We start from the raw sequence: 18,574 nt of genomic DNA, 5'->3' as shown, positions 1-18,574 counted from the left end.
TTGACTACATTTTTTCACAGACTTTTCTTTGGCAGTGTTTTTTTTATATGTTGTTAATTGAACAAATTAGGTAGTACGTACCTTATTATGGAAAATATAAACCCCTACATATAATAATATATATGAAGAAATAATGTTGAAGAAGGTTTTTTTGGTTTTTTTTGTCTGTCTGTGTGCCTATGGCGTGGGACTGGAGGTAGGGGAGGGGGGGCTGTGTGTGTGCGACCCCACACGTGAACTTCAAATTAATGAGTGATCATGCAGCACCGGTACGTATAAATCAAGGCGGCCTCTAGGTAACCGAGTCTGGAATAGATACACTGCACGTCGACGAACAATAAGCAATGTCGGAATAGACCCGTGAAAATCCGGGGTAGAATAGGTCTTCAGCAACCCATGCTTGACGTTAAAGGTGACTATGCTTGTCGTAAGAGGCGACTTACGGGATCGGGTGGTCAGAGTCGCTGACTTGGTTGATGCATGTCATCGATCCCAATTGCGTGGATCGATGTTCATGATATTAATCACTGGATTGTCTGGTCCAGACTTGATTATTTACAGACCGCCGTCATATAGCTTTGATATTGCTGAGTGCGGCATAAAACAACAAACCAAACCAATGTCGGAATTGATCCCCGGCAACCTTTTTTCAGTCTTTTCAGCATCTGTACATCATGGTTCCTCGTGTGTACGGCCCTGTACACTACCGTCAGCGTATGCGTGTACGGGGCGACTCGGCCGCCTGGCTGATCATGCTCGGTTGTGTGTTTGATTGTGTGTCTCTGTACCAAGACCGCGGTGTTCACAATATCAACCACTGGTTTCTGTGATCCAGATTTGATTATTTACAAGGCGCCGTCATTCATCTGGAATATTGCTAAATGTGCGGCGGTAAACAACAAACAATGCAGGTGGTCTGCGCTGGTGGTCACACATCAAAGAACAATCTTCAGCACTGTGACCAACCGTTCTCCATTGAAGGCGTCTCTTACAACAAGCATGGGAGGGGACAATTCTACCGGGAATCTCTGGTCTTAGACGAACATAGACGTAGATTAATCAGTGATTACTAATGAAGCATATATTAATTGGCAAACCTGTGAATAGTGGCCGATGGTGCCAAGATCGTTATTGCCCCCAAACGTGAAGCTCTGCTCCTCAGATGACCATTCAGCAAAGGCCTGGGCCCAGGACGTGGAGTGCAGGGCGATGTTCTGACCCACACGCAAGTATCCTTGGGACAAGGAGCATACTGTCAGTTAAAGGACGGGGTCACCTCGAAACATCGGATTAGAAATAGTAGCAGTTGTAGTAGTAGTAGTAGTAGCAGCAGTAATAGTAGTAGCAGTAGTAGTAGTAGTAGCAGAAGTTGTAGTAGCAGTAGTTGTAGTAGTAGCAATAATAGCAGAAGTAGTAGTACTAGTAGTAGTAGCAGAGGTAGTAGAAGTAGTGGTAGCAGTAGTAGTAGTAGTAGCAGTAGTAGTAGTCGTAGTAGCAGTAGTTGTAGTAGTAGTAGCGGTAGTTGTAGTAGTAGTAGTAGTAGCAACAGTAGCAGCAGCAGTAGTAGTAGTAGATGTAGTAGCAGCAATAGTTGTAGTAGTAGCAGCAGCAGTAGTAGTAACAGTAGTAGTCGTAGTAGTAGTAGTAGTAGTAGTAGAAGTAATAGTAGTAGTAGTAGTAGTAGTAGCAGCAGCAGTAAAAGAAGTAGTAGTAGTAGTAGTAGCAGCAGCAGCAGCAGTAGTAGTAGTAGTAGCAATAGTAGTAGTGGAAGCAGCATCAGTAATAGTAATAGCAGCAGCAGTAGTAGTAGTGGTAGTAGTAGCAGCAGCAGCAGTAGAAGTAGTTGTAGTCGTAGCATTAGCAGCAGTAGTAGTAGTTGTAGTAGTAGCAATAATAGCAGTAGTAGTAGTAGTAGTAGTAGTAGCAGTAGTAGTAGTAGTAGTAGTAGGGTTAGTAGTAGCAGCAGCAGTAGAAGCAGTAGTAGTAGTAGTAGTAGTAGTAGCAATAGTAGTTGTAGTAGTAGTGGTAGTAGTAGCAGAAGCAGTAGTAGTATTTGTAGTCGTAGCAGTAGCAGCAGTAGTAGTAGCAGTAGAAGTAGTAGTAGTAGCAATAGCAGTAGTGGAAGCAGCAGCAGTTATAGTAGTAGCAGCAGCAGTAGCAGTAGTAGTAGTAGCAGCGGCGGTAGTAGTAGCAGCATTAAAGCAGTAGTAGTAGTGGAAGAAGCAGCAGTAATAGTAGTAGCAGCAGTAGTTGTAGTAGTAGTGGTAGTAGTAGTAGTGGAAGCAGCAGCAGTAATAGTAGTAGCAGCAGTAGTTGTAGTGGTAGTGGTAGTAGTAGCAGCAGCAGTAGTAGTTGTTGTAGTCGTAGCAGTAGCAGCAGTAGTAGTAGTTGTAGTAGTAGCAGTAGTAGTAGTAGTTGTAGTAGTAGTATTAGCAGTAGTAGTTGTTGTTGTTGTTGTTGAAGTAGGAGTAGTATTAGCAGTAGTTGTAGTAGTAGTAGTAGTAGTAGCAGCAGTAGGAGCAGTAGTAGTAGAAGTAGTAGTAGTAGCAGCAGCAGAAGTAGTAGTAGTTGTAGTAGTAGTAGCAGTAGTAGTAGTAGTAGTAGTAGTAGTAGTAGTAGTAGTAGTAGAAGAAGAATTATTTTCGCTGCTATGCTCGGCACAATGATGACATCTACCTGGTATGGATCTCTGCTCCATGGTGTCATGGCCGCCTCGACAGGAGTCCGCGAAGCGCTGGGCAATCATGGCCACGGTGTTGTCCCAAGACTGTGACAATAACACACATTATGCACAGGTTGGCGTTATTCATTCAATAAAACCTGATGATTGTATTAAGAGATTCACATATATCAACTCTTGTTCAAGGAAGCAGAGATAGGTAATACCTTGACATATATACAGCGGATTTTATTAGATTTGAACAATTGGAACCAACGATCAGTGAGTACTGTCACTCCTAAAGTTATCGCATGGAGCGATCCCAAACTACCAATACAATCCAGGTTTCAGACAGTCCACATTAATGCGTCCTTGTTGCAAACAGTATCTTGAGAAACTTTAGACAAAATACTACCATTGTATTGTTTGTTATGTTGCCTTACTTACCAACTTGAGCATATTAGTGGCTGCAGGGTTGACGTTGTTTCTGAGGGTGTTGTGAAGGTTAAGGATGTCCACTTGATCTGCTGCAGAAACCCCTGTAAGAAGTGGAATCAAATACCTTCTTGGTTATAGGGTAACCGTGTAATACTTTCCGAAGAATGTTGAAAATATTGTCAAACAAACCTCTGAAACTGTCGGTTATATATTTGAGGGTATTCCGCGTAACGTTTTCAACAAGTGGCGTTTGGGGTTACGTTGTAGACATTTCGCGGACAGAAGATCGCTAGGGTCTCGTTAACGCATGAAGTTACTCCGGTAAAACGAACAGGAAAGCCTACATTCTCTACACACAGCCATAAACAATAGGCCAACTCACGCGTATCATTGGGTGGTGAGGTGAAATGGGGATAACGTGGCGTTCAAGATTATTGCACTTATATAGCGACGCGCATGTGCGTGCGTGAGTGCGTGGGTGCGTGCGTGCGTGCGTGAGTGAGTGAGTGAGTGAGTGAGTGAGTGAGTGAGTGCGTGCGTGCGTGCGTGCGTGCGTGCGTGCGTGTGTTTGTGTGTGTAGAGTAAGCCCACTGTGATACCATGCCGCAGGTTTAACATGGCTACCCACTTATGGACACAATATCCGTTTATTTCAGTTACTCACCAACTCACCCATTCAGAATTCGTTTAGAATCGTAAAAGGCGATTATGCTTGTCTTAAGAGGCGACTAACGGGATCGGGTGGTCACTGGATTGTGTGGGCCCAGACTCGATTATTTACAGACCGCCGTCATTTAGCTGGAATATTTGCTGCGTGCGGCGTTAAATAACACACAAACAAAAAATCAGTCGGTATTACTGGCAGATTAGGTTGAGTATCACAAATAATTTTAATGAAAAAAATGGAAAAAGTAATACTTTTCTATCTATACATTCCTATTTAAATGCTTACTCTTTATAGATCCAATTGTTACATCTCTTTACAACAGTTACATCTCTTTGCGACTGTTACATCTCTTTACAACTGTTACATCTCTTTGCGACTGTTACATCTCTTTACAAATGTTACATCTCTTTACAACTGTTACATCTCTTTACAACTGTTACATCTCTTTACAAATGTTACATCTCTTTACAACAGTTACATCTCTTTACAAAGGTTACATCTCTTTACGACTGTTACATCTCTTCACAAAGGTTACATCTCTTTACAAAGGTTACATCTCTTTACAACTGTTACATCTCTTTACGACTGTTACATCTCTTTACAACAGTTACATCTCTTTGCGACTGTTACATCTCTTTACAACAGTTACATCTCTTTGCGACTGTTACATCTCTTTACAACAGTAACATCTCTTTACAACTGTTACATCTCTTTGCGACTGTTACATCTTTTTACAAATGTTACATCTCTTTACAACTGTTACATCTCTTTACAACAGTTACATCTCTTTACAACTGTTACATCTCTTTACAAATGTTACATCTCTTTACAACTGTTACATCTCTTTACAATTGTTACATCTCTTCACAGCTGTTACATCTCTTTACAACTGTTACATCCCTTACAATTGTTACATCTCTTTACAACTGTTACATCTTTTTACAACTGTTACATCTCTTTACAACTGTTACATCTCTTTACAACTGTTCAGCTCTTTACAACTGTTACATCTCTTTACAATTGTTACATCTCTTTACAACTGTTACATCTCTTTACAAATGTTACATCTCTTTACAACTGTTACATCTCTTTACAATTGTTACATCTCTTTACAACTGTTACATCTCTTTACAAATGTTACATCTCTTTACAGCTGTTACATCTCTTTACAATTGTTACATCTCTTTACAACTGTTACATCTCTTTACGACTGTTACATCTCTTTACAAATGTTACATCTCTTTACGACTGTTACATCTCTTTACAGCTGTTACATCTCTTTACAGCTGTTACATCTCTTTACAACTGTTACATCTCTTTACAACTGTTACATCTCTTTACAACTGTTACATCTCTTTACAATTGTTACATCTCTTTACAACTGTTACATCTCTTTACGACTGTTACATCTCTTTACAAATGTTACATCTCTTTACGACTGTTACATCTCTTTACAGCTGTTACATCTCTTTACAGCTGTTACATCTCTTTACAATTGTTACATCTCTTTGCGACTGTTACATCTCTTTACAAAGGTTACATCTCTTTACAATTGTTACATCTCTTTACAAATGTTACATCTCTTTACAGCTGTTACATCTCTTTACAACAGTTACATCTCTTTACAACTCTTACATCTCTTTACAACTGTTAAATCTCTTTACAAATGTTACATCTCTTTACAACAGTAACATCTCTTTACAAATGTTACATCTCTTTACAACAGTTACATCTCTTTACAAATGTTACATCTCTTTACAACAGTTACATCTCTTTACAACTGTTACATCTCTTTACAGCTGTTACATCTCTTTACAAATGTTACATCTCTTTACAACAGTTACATCTCTTTACAACAGTTACATCTCTTTGCGACTGTTACATCTCTTTACAACTGTTACATCTCTTTACAACTGTTACATCTCTTTACAACTGTTACATTTCTTTACGACTGTTACATCTTTTTACAACTGCTACGTCCCTTTATGACTGTTACATCTCTTTACAACTGTTACATCTCTTTACAATTGTTACATCTCTTTACAACTGTTACATCTCTTTACGACTGTTACATCTCTTTACCATTGTTACATCTCTTTACGACTGTTACATCTCTTTACAACTGTTACATTTCTTTACGACTGTTACATCTCTTTACAACTGTTACGTCTCTTTACGACTGTTACATCTCTTTACAACTGTTACATCTCTTTACAACTGTTACATCTCTTTACAACTGTTACATCGATCCTATTATGGTAGATGTACCCAACACAGTCGCTACCACACTATCATTTTGAGATGTGAAATTATAAACAGCCGTAAGACCAAAAGACATGGGCGAGGGACATTCTGTGTGAAACTACTGATTACAGACTCCAGACTTCCTGAACGTCGCGAACGGGTCTAGATTATGTATCATAATAAAATACACTAGCTTATCGAGGATGCATGGCCATTGATGATCAGGAGTTCAAGTTTGTAAAATCATTCGTTTCATAATTAGTATCTAGTATCATAGTGGGGCTTTCTGTACAATATTCGTGGGAAAAAGGGATATTCTGTAGAAAGTATTCGACGAAAACAGGCCCCGTAAAAACAATAGGACGACGTCACTAGAAGTGTATAATTCAATGTAGCTAGCTCTCATAACTGCATGGACGTTTCTTTCTATTTCCGTATTCTTGGACCGATTTTAATAACGTCACCAAATAGGCCACTTGGGGATAATTAAAGTATAGAAGGAAAAGTCATGATTCAGAAATAATATAAATCATTTGAGTGTCATGAATGTATGCGTTTGGTTTTACATATGCAAAGTGTGAAGTCGCATCTGAATGGGTTTTTATATACAGATGCTAATCATTTTCTACATTTTTAAAAACAATAATTGCTTGCTCGTTGATGTCACGAGAAACATGGCCAGGCAACGGTCGAGTCTTACTCAAGTTTTATAAGTTGTAGAGTATCACTCAGGGTGGCGGAATACATGATAAGTTTGTAGAGTATCACTCAGGGTGGCGGGATACATGATCAGTTGTAGAGTATCACTCAGGGTGGCGGGATACATGATCAGTTGTAGAGTATCACTCAGGGTGGCGGGATACATGATAAGTTGTAGAGTATCACTCAGGGTGGCGGGATACATGATCAGTTGTAGAGTATCACTCAGGGTGGCGGGATACATGATCAGTTGTAGAGTATCACTCAGGGTGGCGGGATACATGATCAGTTGTAGAGTATCACTCAGGGTGGTGGGATACATGATCAGTTGCAGAGTATCACTCAGGGTGGCGGGATACATGATCAGTTGTAGAGTATCACTCAGGGTGGTGGGATACATGATAAGTTGTAGAGTATCACTCAGGGTGGTGGGATACATGATAAGTTGTAGAGTATCACTCAGGGTGGCGGGATACATGATCAGTTGTAGAGTATCACTCAGGGTGGTGGGATACATGATAAGTTGTAGAGTATCACTCAGGGTGGTGGGATACATGATAAGTTGTAGGGTATCACTAAGGGTGGTGGGATACATGATCAGTTGTAGAGTATCACTCAGGGTGGCGGGATACATGATAAGTTGTAGGGTATCACTAAGGGTGGTGGGATACATGATAAGTTGTAGAGTATCACTCAGGGTGGCGGGATACATGACAAGTTGTAGGGTATCACTCAGGGTGGTGGGATACATGATAAGTTGTAGGGTATCACTCAGGGTGGTGGGATACATGATAAGTTGTAGGGTATCACTAAGGGTGGTGGGATACATGATAAGTTGTAGAGTATCACTCAGGGTGGCGGGATACATGACAAGTTGTAGGGTATCACTCAGGGTGGTGGGATACATGATAAGTTGTAGGGTATCACTCAGGGTGGTGGGATACATGATAAGTTGTAGAGTATCACTCAGGGTGGCGGGACACATGATAAGTTGTAGAGTATCACTCAGGGTGGTGGGATACATGATAAGTTGTAGGGTATCACTCAGGGTGGTGGGATACATGATAAGTTGTAGAGTATCACTCAGGGTGGTGGGATACATGATAAGTTGTAGAGTATCACTCAGGGTGGTGGGATACATGATAAGTTGTAGAGTATCACTCAGGGTGGTGGGATACATGATAAGTTGTAGGGTATCACTCAGGGTGGTGGGATACATGATAAGTTGTAGAGTATCACTAAGGGTGGTGGGATACATGATAAGTTGTAGGGTATCACTCAGGGTGGTGGGATACATGATAAGTTGTAGAGTATCACTAAGGGTGGTGGGATACATGATCAGTTGTAGGGTATCACTCAGGGTGGTGGGATACATGATAAGTTGTAGAGTATCACTCAGGGTGGCGGGATACATGATCAGTTGTAGGGTATCACTCAGGGTGGCGGGATACATGATAAGTTGTAGAGTATCACTCAGGGTGGCGGGATACATGATAAGTTGTAGAGTATCACTCAGGGTGGCGGGATACATGATCAGTTGTAGAGTATCACTCAGGGTGGTGGGATACATGATAAGTTGTAGAGTATCACTCAGGGTGGTGGGATACATGATAAGTTGTAGAGTATCACTCAGGGTGGCGGGATACATGATCAGTTGTAGAGTATCACTCAGGGTGGCGGGATACATGATGAGTTGTAGAGTATCACTCAGGGTGGCGGGATACATGATCAGTTGTAGAGTATCACTCAGGGTGGTGGGATACATGATAAGTTGTAGAGTATCACTCAGGGTGGTGGGATACATGATCAGTTGTAGAGTATCACTCAGGGTGGTGGGATACATGATAAGTTGTAGAGTATCACTCAGGGTGGTGGGATACATGATAAGTTGTAGAGTATCACTCAGGGTGGCGGGATACATGATAAGTTGTAGAGTATCACTCAGGGTGGCGGGATACATGATCAGTTGTAGAGTATCACTCAGGGTGGCGGGATACATGATCAGTTGTAGAGTATCACTCAGGGTGGCGGGATACATGATCAGTTGTAGAGTATCACTCAGGGTGGCGGGACACATGATAAGTTGTAGAGTATCACTCAGGGTGGTGGGATACATGATAAGTTGTAGAGTATCACTCAGGGTGGTGGGATACATGATAAGTTGTAGAGTATCACTCAGGGTGGCGGGATACATGATCAGTTGTAGAGTATCACTCAGGGTGGTGGGATACATGATAAGTTGTAGGGTATCACTCAGGGTGGTGGGATACATGATCAGTTGTAGAGTATCACTCAGGGTGGCGGGATACATGATCAGTTGTAGAGTATCACTCAGGGTGGTGGGATACATGATCAGTTGTAGAGTATCACTCAGGGTGGTGGGATACATGATCAGTTGTAGAGTATCACTCAGGGTGGCGGGATACATGATCAGTTGTAGAGTATCACTCAGGGTGGTGGGATACATGATAAGTTGTAGAGTATCACTCAGGGTGGCGGGATACATGATAAGTTGTAGAGTATCACTCAGGGTGGCGGGATACATGATCAGTTGTAGAGTATCACTCAGGGTGGTGGGATACATGATAAGTTGTAGAGTATCACTCAGGGTGGCGGGATACATGATCAGTTGTAGAGTATCACTCAGGGTGGTGGGACACATGATAAGTTGTAGAGTATCACTCAGGGTGGCGGGATACATGATCAGTTGTAGAGTATCACTCAGGGTGGTGGGATACATGATCAGTTGTAGAGTATCACTCAGGGTGGCGGGATACATGATCAGTTGTAGAGTATCACTCAGGGTGGTGGGATACATGATAAGTTGTAGAGTATCACTCAGGGTGGCGGGATACATGATAAGTTGTAGAGTATCACTCAGGGTGGTGGGATACATGATAAGTTGTAGAGTATCACTCAGGGTGGCGGGATACATGATCAGTTGTAGAGTATCACTCAGGGTGGTGGGATACATGATCAGTTGTAGAGTATCACTCAGGGTGGTGGGATACATGATAAGTTGTAGAGTATCACTCAGGGTGGCGGGATACATGATCAGTTGTAGAGTATCACTCAGGGTAGCGGGATACATGATCAGTTGTAGAGTATCACTCAGGGTGGTGGGATACATGATAAGTTGTAGAGTATCACTCAGGGTGGCGGGATACATGATCAGTTGTAGAGTATCACTCAGGGTGGTGGGATACATGATAAGTTGTAGAGTATCACTCAGGGTGGCGGGATACATGATAAGTTGTAGAGTATCACTCAGGGTGGCGGGATACATGATCAGTTGTAGAGTATCACTCAGGGTGGTGGGATACATGATAAGTTGTAGAGTATCACTCAGGGTGGTGGGACACATGATAAGTTGTAGAGTATCACTCAGGGTGGCGGGATACATGATCAGTTGTAGAGTATCACTCAGGGTGGTGGGATACATGATCAGTTGTAGAGTATCACTCAGGGTGGCGGGATACATGATCAGTTGTAGAGTATCACTCAGGGTGGTGGGATACATGATAAGTTGTAGAGTATCACTCAGGGTGGCGGGATACATGATAAGTTGTAGAGTATCACTCAGGGTGGTGGGATACATGATAAGTTGTAGAGTATCACTCAGGGTGGCGGGATACATGATCAGTTGTAGAGTATCACTCAGGGTGGTGGGATACATGATAAGTTGTAGAGTATCACTCAGGGTGGCGGGATACATGATCAGTTGTAGAGTATCACTCAGGGTGGCGGGATACATGATCAGTTGTAGAGTATCACTCAGGGTGGTGGGATACATGATCAGTTGTAGAGTATCACTCAGGGTGGCGGAATACATGACAAGTTGTAGAGTATCACTCAGGGTGGCGGGATACATGATCAGTTGTAGAGTATCACTCAGGGTGGTGGGACACATGATAAGTTGTAGAGTATCACTCAGGGTGGCGGAATACATGACAAGTTGTAGAGTACATGAGTACATGAGGTTTATACCACGAGCGTTTCAAACGTCCAATGTTCAAAAATCGAAGAGAAGAATTGAAACTGTTTCATTATGGATGGCGGGAATAGGTCCGACAAGTTCCTGATCAGTAATCGGACACTCCAACCATTAGACCACAGACCTGGTTGAAGATCAAAATGCACCACGTTCAGTGTATATTTCCGGGACACGTATATTTTACGAGCGTTTCTTGAGACTATCACATTTTTATACATTAAATTAAACAAATACTAATAAATGTTGTTTCGACGGCAGGTAAGTGGGAGAAAGCGCTTCCCCTCTGATTTGGATGAAAATGTAAACCCTCGGGGGATACACCGATAACATGTGAGTCAGCTATACAGCACAACCTCAGAGCCCCACACAACACCTGCCTTGTGTATACCGATAACATGTGAGTCAGCTATACAGCACAACCTCAGAGTCCCACACACCTGCCGTGTGTACACCGATAACATGTGAGTCAGCTATACAGCACAACCTCAGAGCCCCACACACCTGCCTTGTGTATACCGATAACATGTGAGTCAGCTATACAGCACAACCTCCGAGTCCCACACACCTGCCGTGTGTACACCGATAACATGTGAGTCAGCTATACAGCACAACCTCAGAGTCCCACACAACACCCGTGTGTATACCGATAACATGTGAGTCAGCTATACAGCACAACCTCAGAGTCCCACACACCTGCCGTGTGTACACCGATAACATGTGAGTCAGCTATACAGCACAACCTCAGAGTCCCACACAACACCTGTCGTGTGTACACCGATAACATGTAAGTCAGCTATACAGCACAACCTCAGAGTCCCACACAACACCTGCCGTGTGCACACCGATAACATGTAAATCAGCTATACAGCACAACCTCAGAGTCCCACACAACACCTGTCGTGTGTACACCGATAACATGTAAGTCAGCTATACAGCACAACCTCAGAGTCCCACACAACACCTGCCGTGTGCACACCGATAACATGTAAGTCAGCTATACAGCACAACCTCAGAGTCCCACACAACACCTGCCGTGTGTACACCCATAACATGTGAGTCAGCTATACAGCACAACCTCAGAGTCCCACAAAACACCCGTGTGTGTACCGATAACACGTGAGTCAGCTATACAGCACAACCTCAGAGCCCCACACACCTGCCGTGTGTATACCGATAACATGTGAGTCAGCTATACAGCACAACCTCAGAGTCCCACACACCTGCCGTGTGTATACCGATAACATGTGAGTCAGCTATACAGCACAACCTCCGAGTCCCACACAACACCTGCCGTGTGCACACCGATAACATGTGAGTCAGCTGTACAGCACAACCTCCAAGTCCCACACACCTGCCGTGTGCACACCGATAACATGTGAGTCAGCTATACAGCACAACCTCAGAGTCCCACACAACACCCGTGTGTACACCGATAACATGTAAGTCAGCTATACAGCACAACCTCAGAGTCCCACACACCTGCCGTGTGTACACCGATAACATGTGAGTCAGCTATACAGCACAACCTCAGAGTCCCACACACCTGCCGTGTGTACACCGATAACATGTGAGTCAGCTATACAGCACAACCTCAGAGTCCCACACATCTGCCGTGTGTACACCGATAACATGTGAGTCAGCTATACAGCACAACCTCCGAGTCCCACACAACACCTGCCGTGTGCACACCGATAACATGTGAGTCAGCTATACAGCACAACCTCAGAGACCCACACACCTGCCGTGTGTACACCGATAACATGTGAGTCAGCTATACAGCACAACCTCCGAGTCCCACACAACACCTGCCGTGTGTACACCGACAACATGTGAGTCAGCTATACAGCACAACCGCAGAGTCCCACACCACACCTGCCGTGTGTATACCGATAACATGTGAGTCAGCTATACAGCACAACCTCAGAGTCCCAAACACCTGCTGTGTGCACACCGATAACATGTGAGTCAGCTATACAGCACAACCGCAGAGTCCCACACAACACCTGTCGTGTGAACACCGAGAACATGTGAGTCAGCTATACAGCACAACCTCAGAGTCCCACACACCTGCTGTGTGCACACCGATTACATGTGAGTCAGCTATACAGCACAACCTCAGAGTCCCACACAACACCTGCCGTGTGCACACCGATAACATGTGAGTCAGCTATACAGCACAACCTCAGAGACCCACACACCTGCCGTGTGTACACCGATAACATGTGAGTCAGCTATACAGCACAACCTCAGAGTCCCACACAACACCTGCCGTGTGTACACCGACAACATGTGAGTCAGCTATACAGCACAACCGCAGAGTCCCACACCACACCTGCCGTGTGTATACCGATAACATGTGAGTCAGCTATACAGCACAACCTCAGAGTCCCAAACACCTGCTGTGTGCACACCGATAACATGTGAGTCAGCTATACAGCACAACCTCAGAGTCCCACACAACACCTGTCGTGTGAACACCGATAACATGTGAGTCAGCTATACAGCACAACCTCAGAGTCCCACACACCTGCTGTGTGCACACCGATTACATGTGAGTCAGCTATACAGCACAACCTCAGAGTCCCACACAACACTCGTGTGCACACCGATTACATGTGAGTCAGCTTTACGGCACAACCTCAGAGTCCCACACAACACCTGCCGTGTGCACACCGACAACATGTGAGTCAGCTATACAGCACAACCTCAGAGTCCCACACACCTGCCGTGTGTACACCGATAACATGTGAGTCAGCTATACAGCACAACCTCAGAGTCCCACACAACACCTGCCGTGTGCACACCGATAACATGTGAGTCAGCTATACAGCACAACCTCAGAGTCCCACACAACACCTGCTGTGTGCACACCGATAACATGTGAGTCAGCTATACAGCACAACCTCAGAGTCCCACACAACACCTGCCGTGTGCACACCGATAACATGTGAGTCAACTATACAGCACAACCTCAGAATCCCAAATACCTGCCGTGTGCACACTGACAACATGTGAGTCAGCTATACAGCACAACCTCAGAGACCCACACACCTGCCGTGTGTACACCGATAACATGTGAGTCAGCTATACAGCACAACCTCAGAGTCCCACACAACACCTGCCGTGTGTACACCGACAACATATGAGTCAGCTATATAGCACAACCGCAGAGTCCCACACCACACCTGCCGTGTGTACACCGATAACATGTGAGTCAGCTATACAGCACAACCTCAGAGTCCCACACAACACCTGCCGTGTGTACACCGATAACATGTGAGTCAGCTATACAGCACAACCTCAGAGTCCCACACACCTGCCGTGTGCACACCGATAACATGTGAGTCAGCTATACAGCACAACCTCAGAGTCCCACACACCTGCCGTGTGTATACCGATAACATGTGAGTCAGCTATACAGCACAACCTCCGAGTCCCACACAACACCTGCCGTGTGCACACCGATAACATGTGAGTCAGCTATACAGCACAACCTCCGAGTCCCACACAACACCTGTCGTGTGCACACCGATAACATGTGAGTCAGCTATACAGCACAACCTCCGAGTCCCACACACCTGTCATGTGTGCACCGATAACATGTGAATCAGCTATACAGCACAACCTCAGAGTCCCACACAACACCTGCCGTGTGCACACCGATAACATGTGAGTCAGCTATACAGCACAACCTCCGAGTCCCACACACCTGCCGTGTGCACATCGATAACATGTGAGTCAGCTATACAGCACAACCTCAGAGTCCCACACAACACCCGTGTGTACACCGATAACATGTAAGTCAGCTATACAGCACAACCTCAGAGTCCCACACACCTGCCGTGTGTACACCGATAACATGTGAGTCAGCTATACAGCACAACCTCAGAGTCCCACACAACACCCGTGTGTACACCGATAACATGTGAGTCAGCTATACAGCACAACCTCAGAGTCCCACACACCTGCCGTGTATATACCGATAACATGTGAGTCAGCTATACAGCACAACCTCAGAGTCCCACACATCTGCCGTGTGTACACCGATAACATGTGAGTCAGCTATACAGCACAACCTCAGAGTCCAACACACCTGCCGTGTACATACCGATAACATGTGAGTCAGCTATACAGCACAACCTCAGAGTTCCACACAACACCTGCCGTGTGTACATCGATAACATGTGAGTCAGCTATACAGCACAACCTCCGAGTCCCACACAACACCTGCCGTGTGCACACCGATAACATGTGAGTCAGCTATACAGCACAACCTCTGAGTCCCACACAACACCTGCCGTGAGTACACTGATAACATGTGAGTCAGCTATACAGCACAACCTCAGAGTCCCACACAACACCTGCCGTGTGCACACCGATAACATGTGAGTCAACTATACAGCACAACCTCAGAGTCCCTCACACCTGCGTGTGCACACTGACAACATGTGAGTCAACTATACAGCACAACCTCAGAGTCCCACACAACACCTGCCGTGTGCACACCGATAACATGTGAGTCAGCTATACAGCACAACATCAGAGTCCCACACAACACCTGCCGTGTGCACACCGATAACATGTGAGTCAGCTATACAGCACAACCTCAGAGTCCCACACAACACCTGCCGTGTGCACACCGATAACATGTGAGTCAGCTATACAGCACAACCTCAGAGACCCACACACCTGCCGTGTGTACACCGATAACATGTGAGTCAGCTATACAGCACAACCTCAGAGTCCCACACAACACCTGCTGTGTGTACACCGACAACATGTGAGTCAGCTATACAGCACAACCGCAGAGTCCCACACAACACCTGTCGTGAGAACACCGACAACATGTGAGTCAGCTATACAGCACAACCTCAGAGTCCCACACACCTGCCGTGTGCACACCGATTACATGTGAGTCAGCTATACAGCACAACCTCAGAGTCCCACACAACACTCGTGTGCACACCGATTACATGTGAGTCAGCTTTACGGCACAACCTTGGAGTCCTTCTTGACATATCCAACTTACCGTATGTACCCCGAAGGTGACAAGCTGCTCAACATATCATTTTGAAAAGGAAAAAAAGTGGTCTTGCAATTGGAACACATGTTCCATATGTATGTACTGTGGCTGTGTTGGCTCCCCATACGGGAGGCTGATCAGTCTGTATAACGCGATAATGATAAGATGGCGGTACACCTACATGACTACTGATACAATATCCGTTCATTTCAATTACTCACAATCATTCACGCAACCTACCCATGAAGATCCGGGTAGAATCGGTCTTTAGCAAACCTTGCTTGTCTTAAGAGGAGAGTCCCCCGCGGTGATATTTCCCGAATATTGCTAAAAGCGGCGTAAAAACAAGCTCACTCACTCACTCACTTAAGAGGAGACTAACGGGATCGGGTGGCCAGGCTCGCTGTCTTTGTTGATGCATGTCATCGTATCCCAATTGCGTAGATCGATGCTCATGATGTCAATCACTGGATTGTCTGGTCCAAACTCAAATATGTACAGACCGCCGTCAAACAGCCGGACTATTGCTAAGTGCGGTGTTAAACAACAAACAAACACCCACTCCGCCTGCTCTTACCTGAAATTAAGGCCTGGCTTGACTTCACGAGGCAGGCCGAGTGGTCTGTTGATTGCTGATACTTCTCGTGACAGTTGGCCTAAACATAAGTAAACAACACTAACACAAATACGAGGTCTTCGTGGCTGGTAGATAAGCACATATAACATTTAATGTCCAAATATGCGAGGTAATAAATATACATGCGTACGAACCACATGGGTCATGATGACGTCACTCGCTGTGAGGTATTGCAGCCGTGCAGACAGATTTGTTGGCGTAATTCAGACGCCATTGTTGAAGTGTTAGTAAGGGATGTCACACTCTACTCTACTGATGTTATGTGGTTACTCTCTCTCTCTCTCTCTCTCTCTCTCTCTCTCTCTCTTTATGAATTTAGGGATAATAAAGAGATTATCATATTCCCATTGTGACTACTGTCGATACACATACCCTACGGCATCAATAACTGCCTATCACCTTTATCATAAATGTTTCTCACTGAAGTTGAAAAAGGGAAAATGTATGTATCTTTTACTGATTTCACCAAAGTCGCTCTCGCAAGTGAAATATGAATATTCAGACATTCTTTTTTGTAAAATCAGTATACGTGTATATATCCATTCCTGGTTAGAACTGCCCCAGCAACCTATGCTGGACGTAAGAAGCTACCAGCTGGATCGGGTGGTCAGGCTGGATCGGGTGGTCAGGCTGGATCGGGTGGTCGGGGACCTGCGGTTGATTTCGTGTCATTGTATCCCGACCGCGTGGATCGTTGCGCATATTATCATTCACTGGATTTGCTGGTCCTGACTCGATTATTTACAGACCGTTGTCATATAACTGGACTTATATGCGGCATTGAACAACATACATATTCATGTCACCACCTTCATATACGCACGTTAGAAAAAGGGAAAGTTGTTACACATACACTTCTCCCATGTCTGTGACCTCGTCTGTTCTCTGTATTGGTGTCTGAGGGTGCCCTGGAACACAGCACGCCTGAAGCAAAGAGCAAAGTCAGGATTGCATATTCGCCGTTTCCAACCTCTGACGTACATGCTTACAGGAAGTGTTTTCATTCATCAACATTGGTTCCCTTCAATTCTTCAAAAACACAAAAGTCTTAAAAACGATGGTTGATTGATGAGTTCTAAATCTCACATAGAAGGAATTGTGTGATAGTGAATTTTGTTGTTGAGCATATTACATGATGTCATAGCGGTATATCCACAAACGCCTGAGTCCACAGAGCAGATTGTTTGGCTGTAACAAGCCAGTGAAGTAATCAGGGGTCTGACCTTTGGGAAAGACTATAAAATTAGAATTTAGTGTAGTGCTCACGTGTGTATCATCACGTGACAGTAAGACGTTTCACATCAAGATATGAACAAACTATTGCTTTATTTAATAGGGAGGTGCCATCAGTCGCGCACTAACGAAATACATTTATGTTTAACATTCTACGTAATAATTCGACCTCACGTCTATTTCTGGACCTTCATTTGAAGGCATTCCAACTGAAGTCGACCTCGGTATATTGATAGCTTGCAAATGTATACGGGCGAATCTTTACACTCTTTTGCGTGAGTACATTATTATACAGTTACAGGGGCATTAAGAATGTTGGTGCATTGACGTTGCCCATGGCGCACATTTCTTCCGATTTGGGGACAGGCTACGCTTTGTACGGAGTGCGTCTTCTCCGGTGCCTTATGTCGCCCTGTGAACTGAATAGAAGGAAAGCATATTACTATTAGATTAATGGAGCGTTCTATTGTGAGATTACAAATCGGCCCTGTCATCTTTGTGTGGGTCTGGGGCATATAAGCACCTGTAGGCGACATAACGGAGTGTTAGTGCAGGTCGGGGACAAGCACCTGTAGGCTACATGACAGGGTGTTAGTGCAGGTCGGGGACAAGCACCTGTAGGCGACATGACAGAGTGTTAGTACAGGTCCGAGACAAGCACCTGTAGGCTACATGACAGAGTATTAGTGCAGGTCGGGGACAAGCACCTGTAGGCGACATGACAGAGTATTAGTACAGGTCGGGGACAAGCGCCTGTAGGCGACATGAATGAGTGTTAGTGCAGGTCGGGGACAAGCACCTGTAGGCTACATGACAGGGTGTTAGTGCAGGTCGGGGACAAGCGCCTATAGGCGACATGAATGAGTGTTAGTGCAGGTCGGGGACAAGCACCTGTAGGCTACATGACAGAGTATTAGTGCAGGTCGGGGACAAGCACCTGTAGGCGACATGACAGAGTATTAGTACAGGTCGGGGACAAG

The 18,574-nt window shown here is 44.7% G+C and overlaps 1 protein-coding gene across 1 annotated transcript in view; it reads right to left on the bottom strand.

Moving 5' to 3' along the window:
- Positions 1–18,574, bottom strand: part of LOC124145784 (serotriflin-like) — a 28,842-nt gene that overhangs the window by 5,892 nt on the left and 4,376 nt on the right. Inside the window, exons 2-6 of the mRNA XM_046515699.2 lie at positions 17,215–17,285; positions 16,302–16,380; positions 3,107–3,198; positions 2,677–2,767; positions 1,098–1,234 (exon numbers count right to left, since the gene is read on the bottom strand). Of these exons, the coding sequence (XP_046371655.2) occupies positions 1,098–1,234; positions 2,677–2,767; positions 3,107–3,198; positions 16,302–16,380; positions 17,215–17,285 (470 nt within the window). The remainder of the gene's footprint in view (positions 1–1,097; positions 1,235–2,676; positions 2,768–3,106; positions 3,199–16,301; positions 16,381–17,214; positions 17,286–18,574) is intronic.

This window comes from Haliotis rufescens, unplaced genomic scaffold, assembly GCF_023055435.1.
Source record: "Haliotis rufescens isolate VD_foot unplaced genomic scaffold, xgHalRufe1.0.p SCAF_6, whole genome shotgun sequence".
Lineage (NCBI taxonomy): Eukaryota > Metazoa > Mollusca > Gastropoda > Lepetellida > Haliotidae > Haliotis > Haliotis rufescens.
This window is presented reverse-complemented; position numbering and strand designations above follow the sequence as displayed.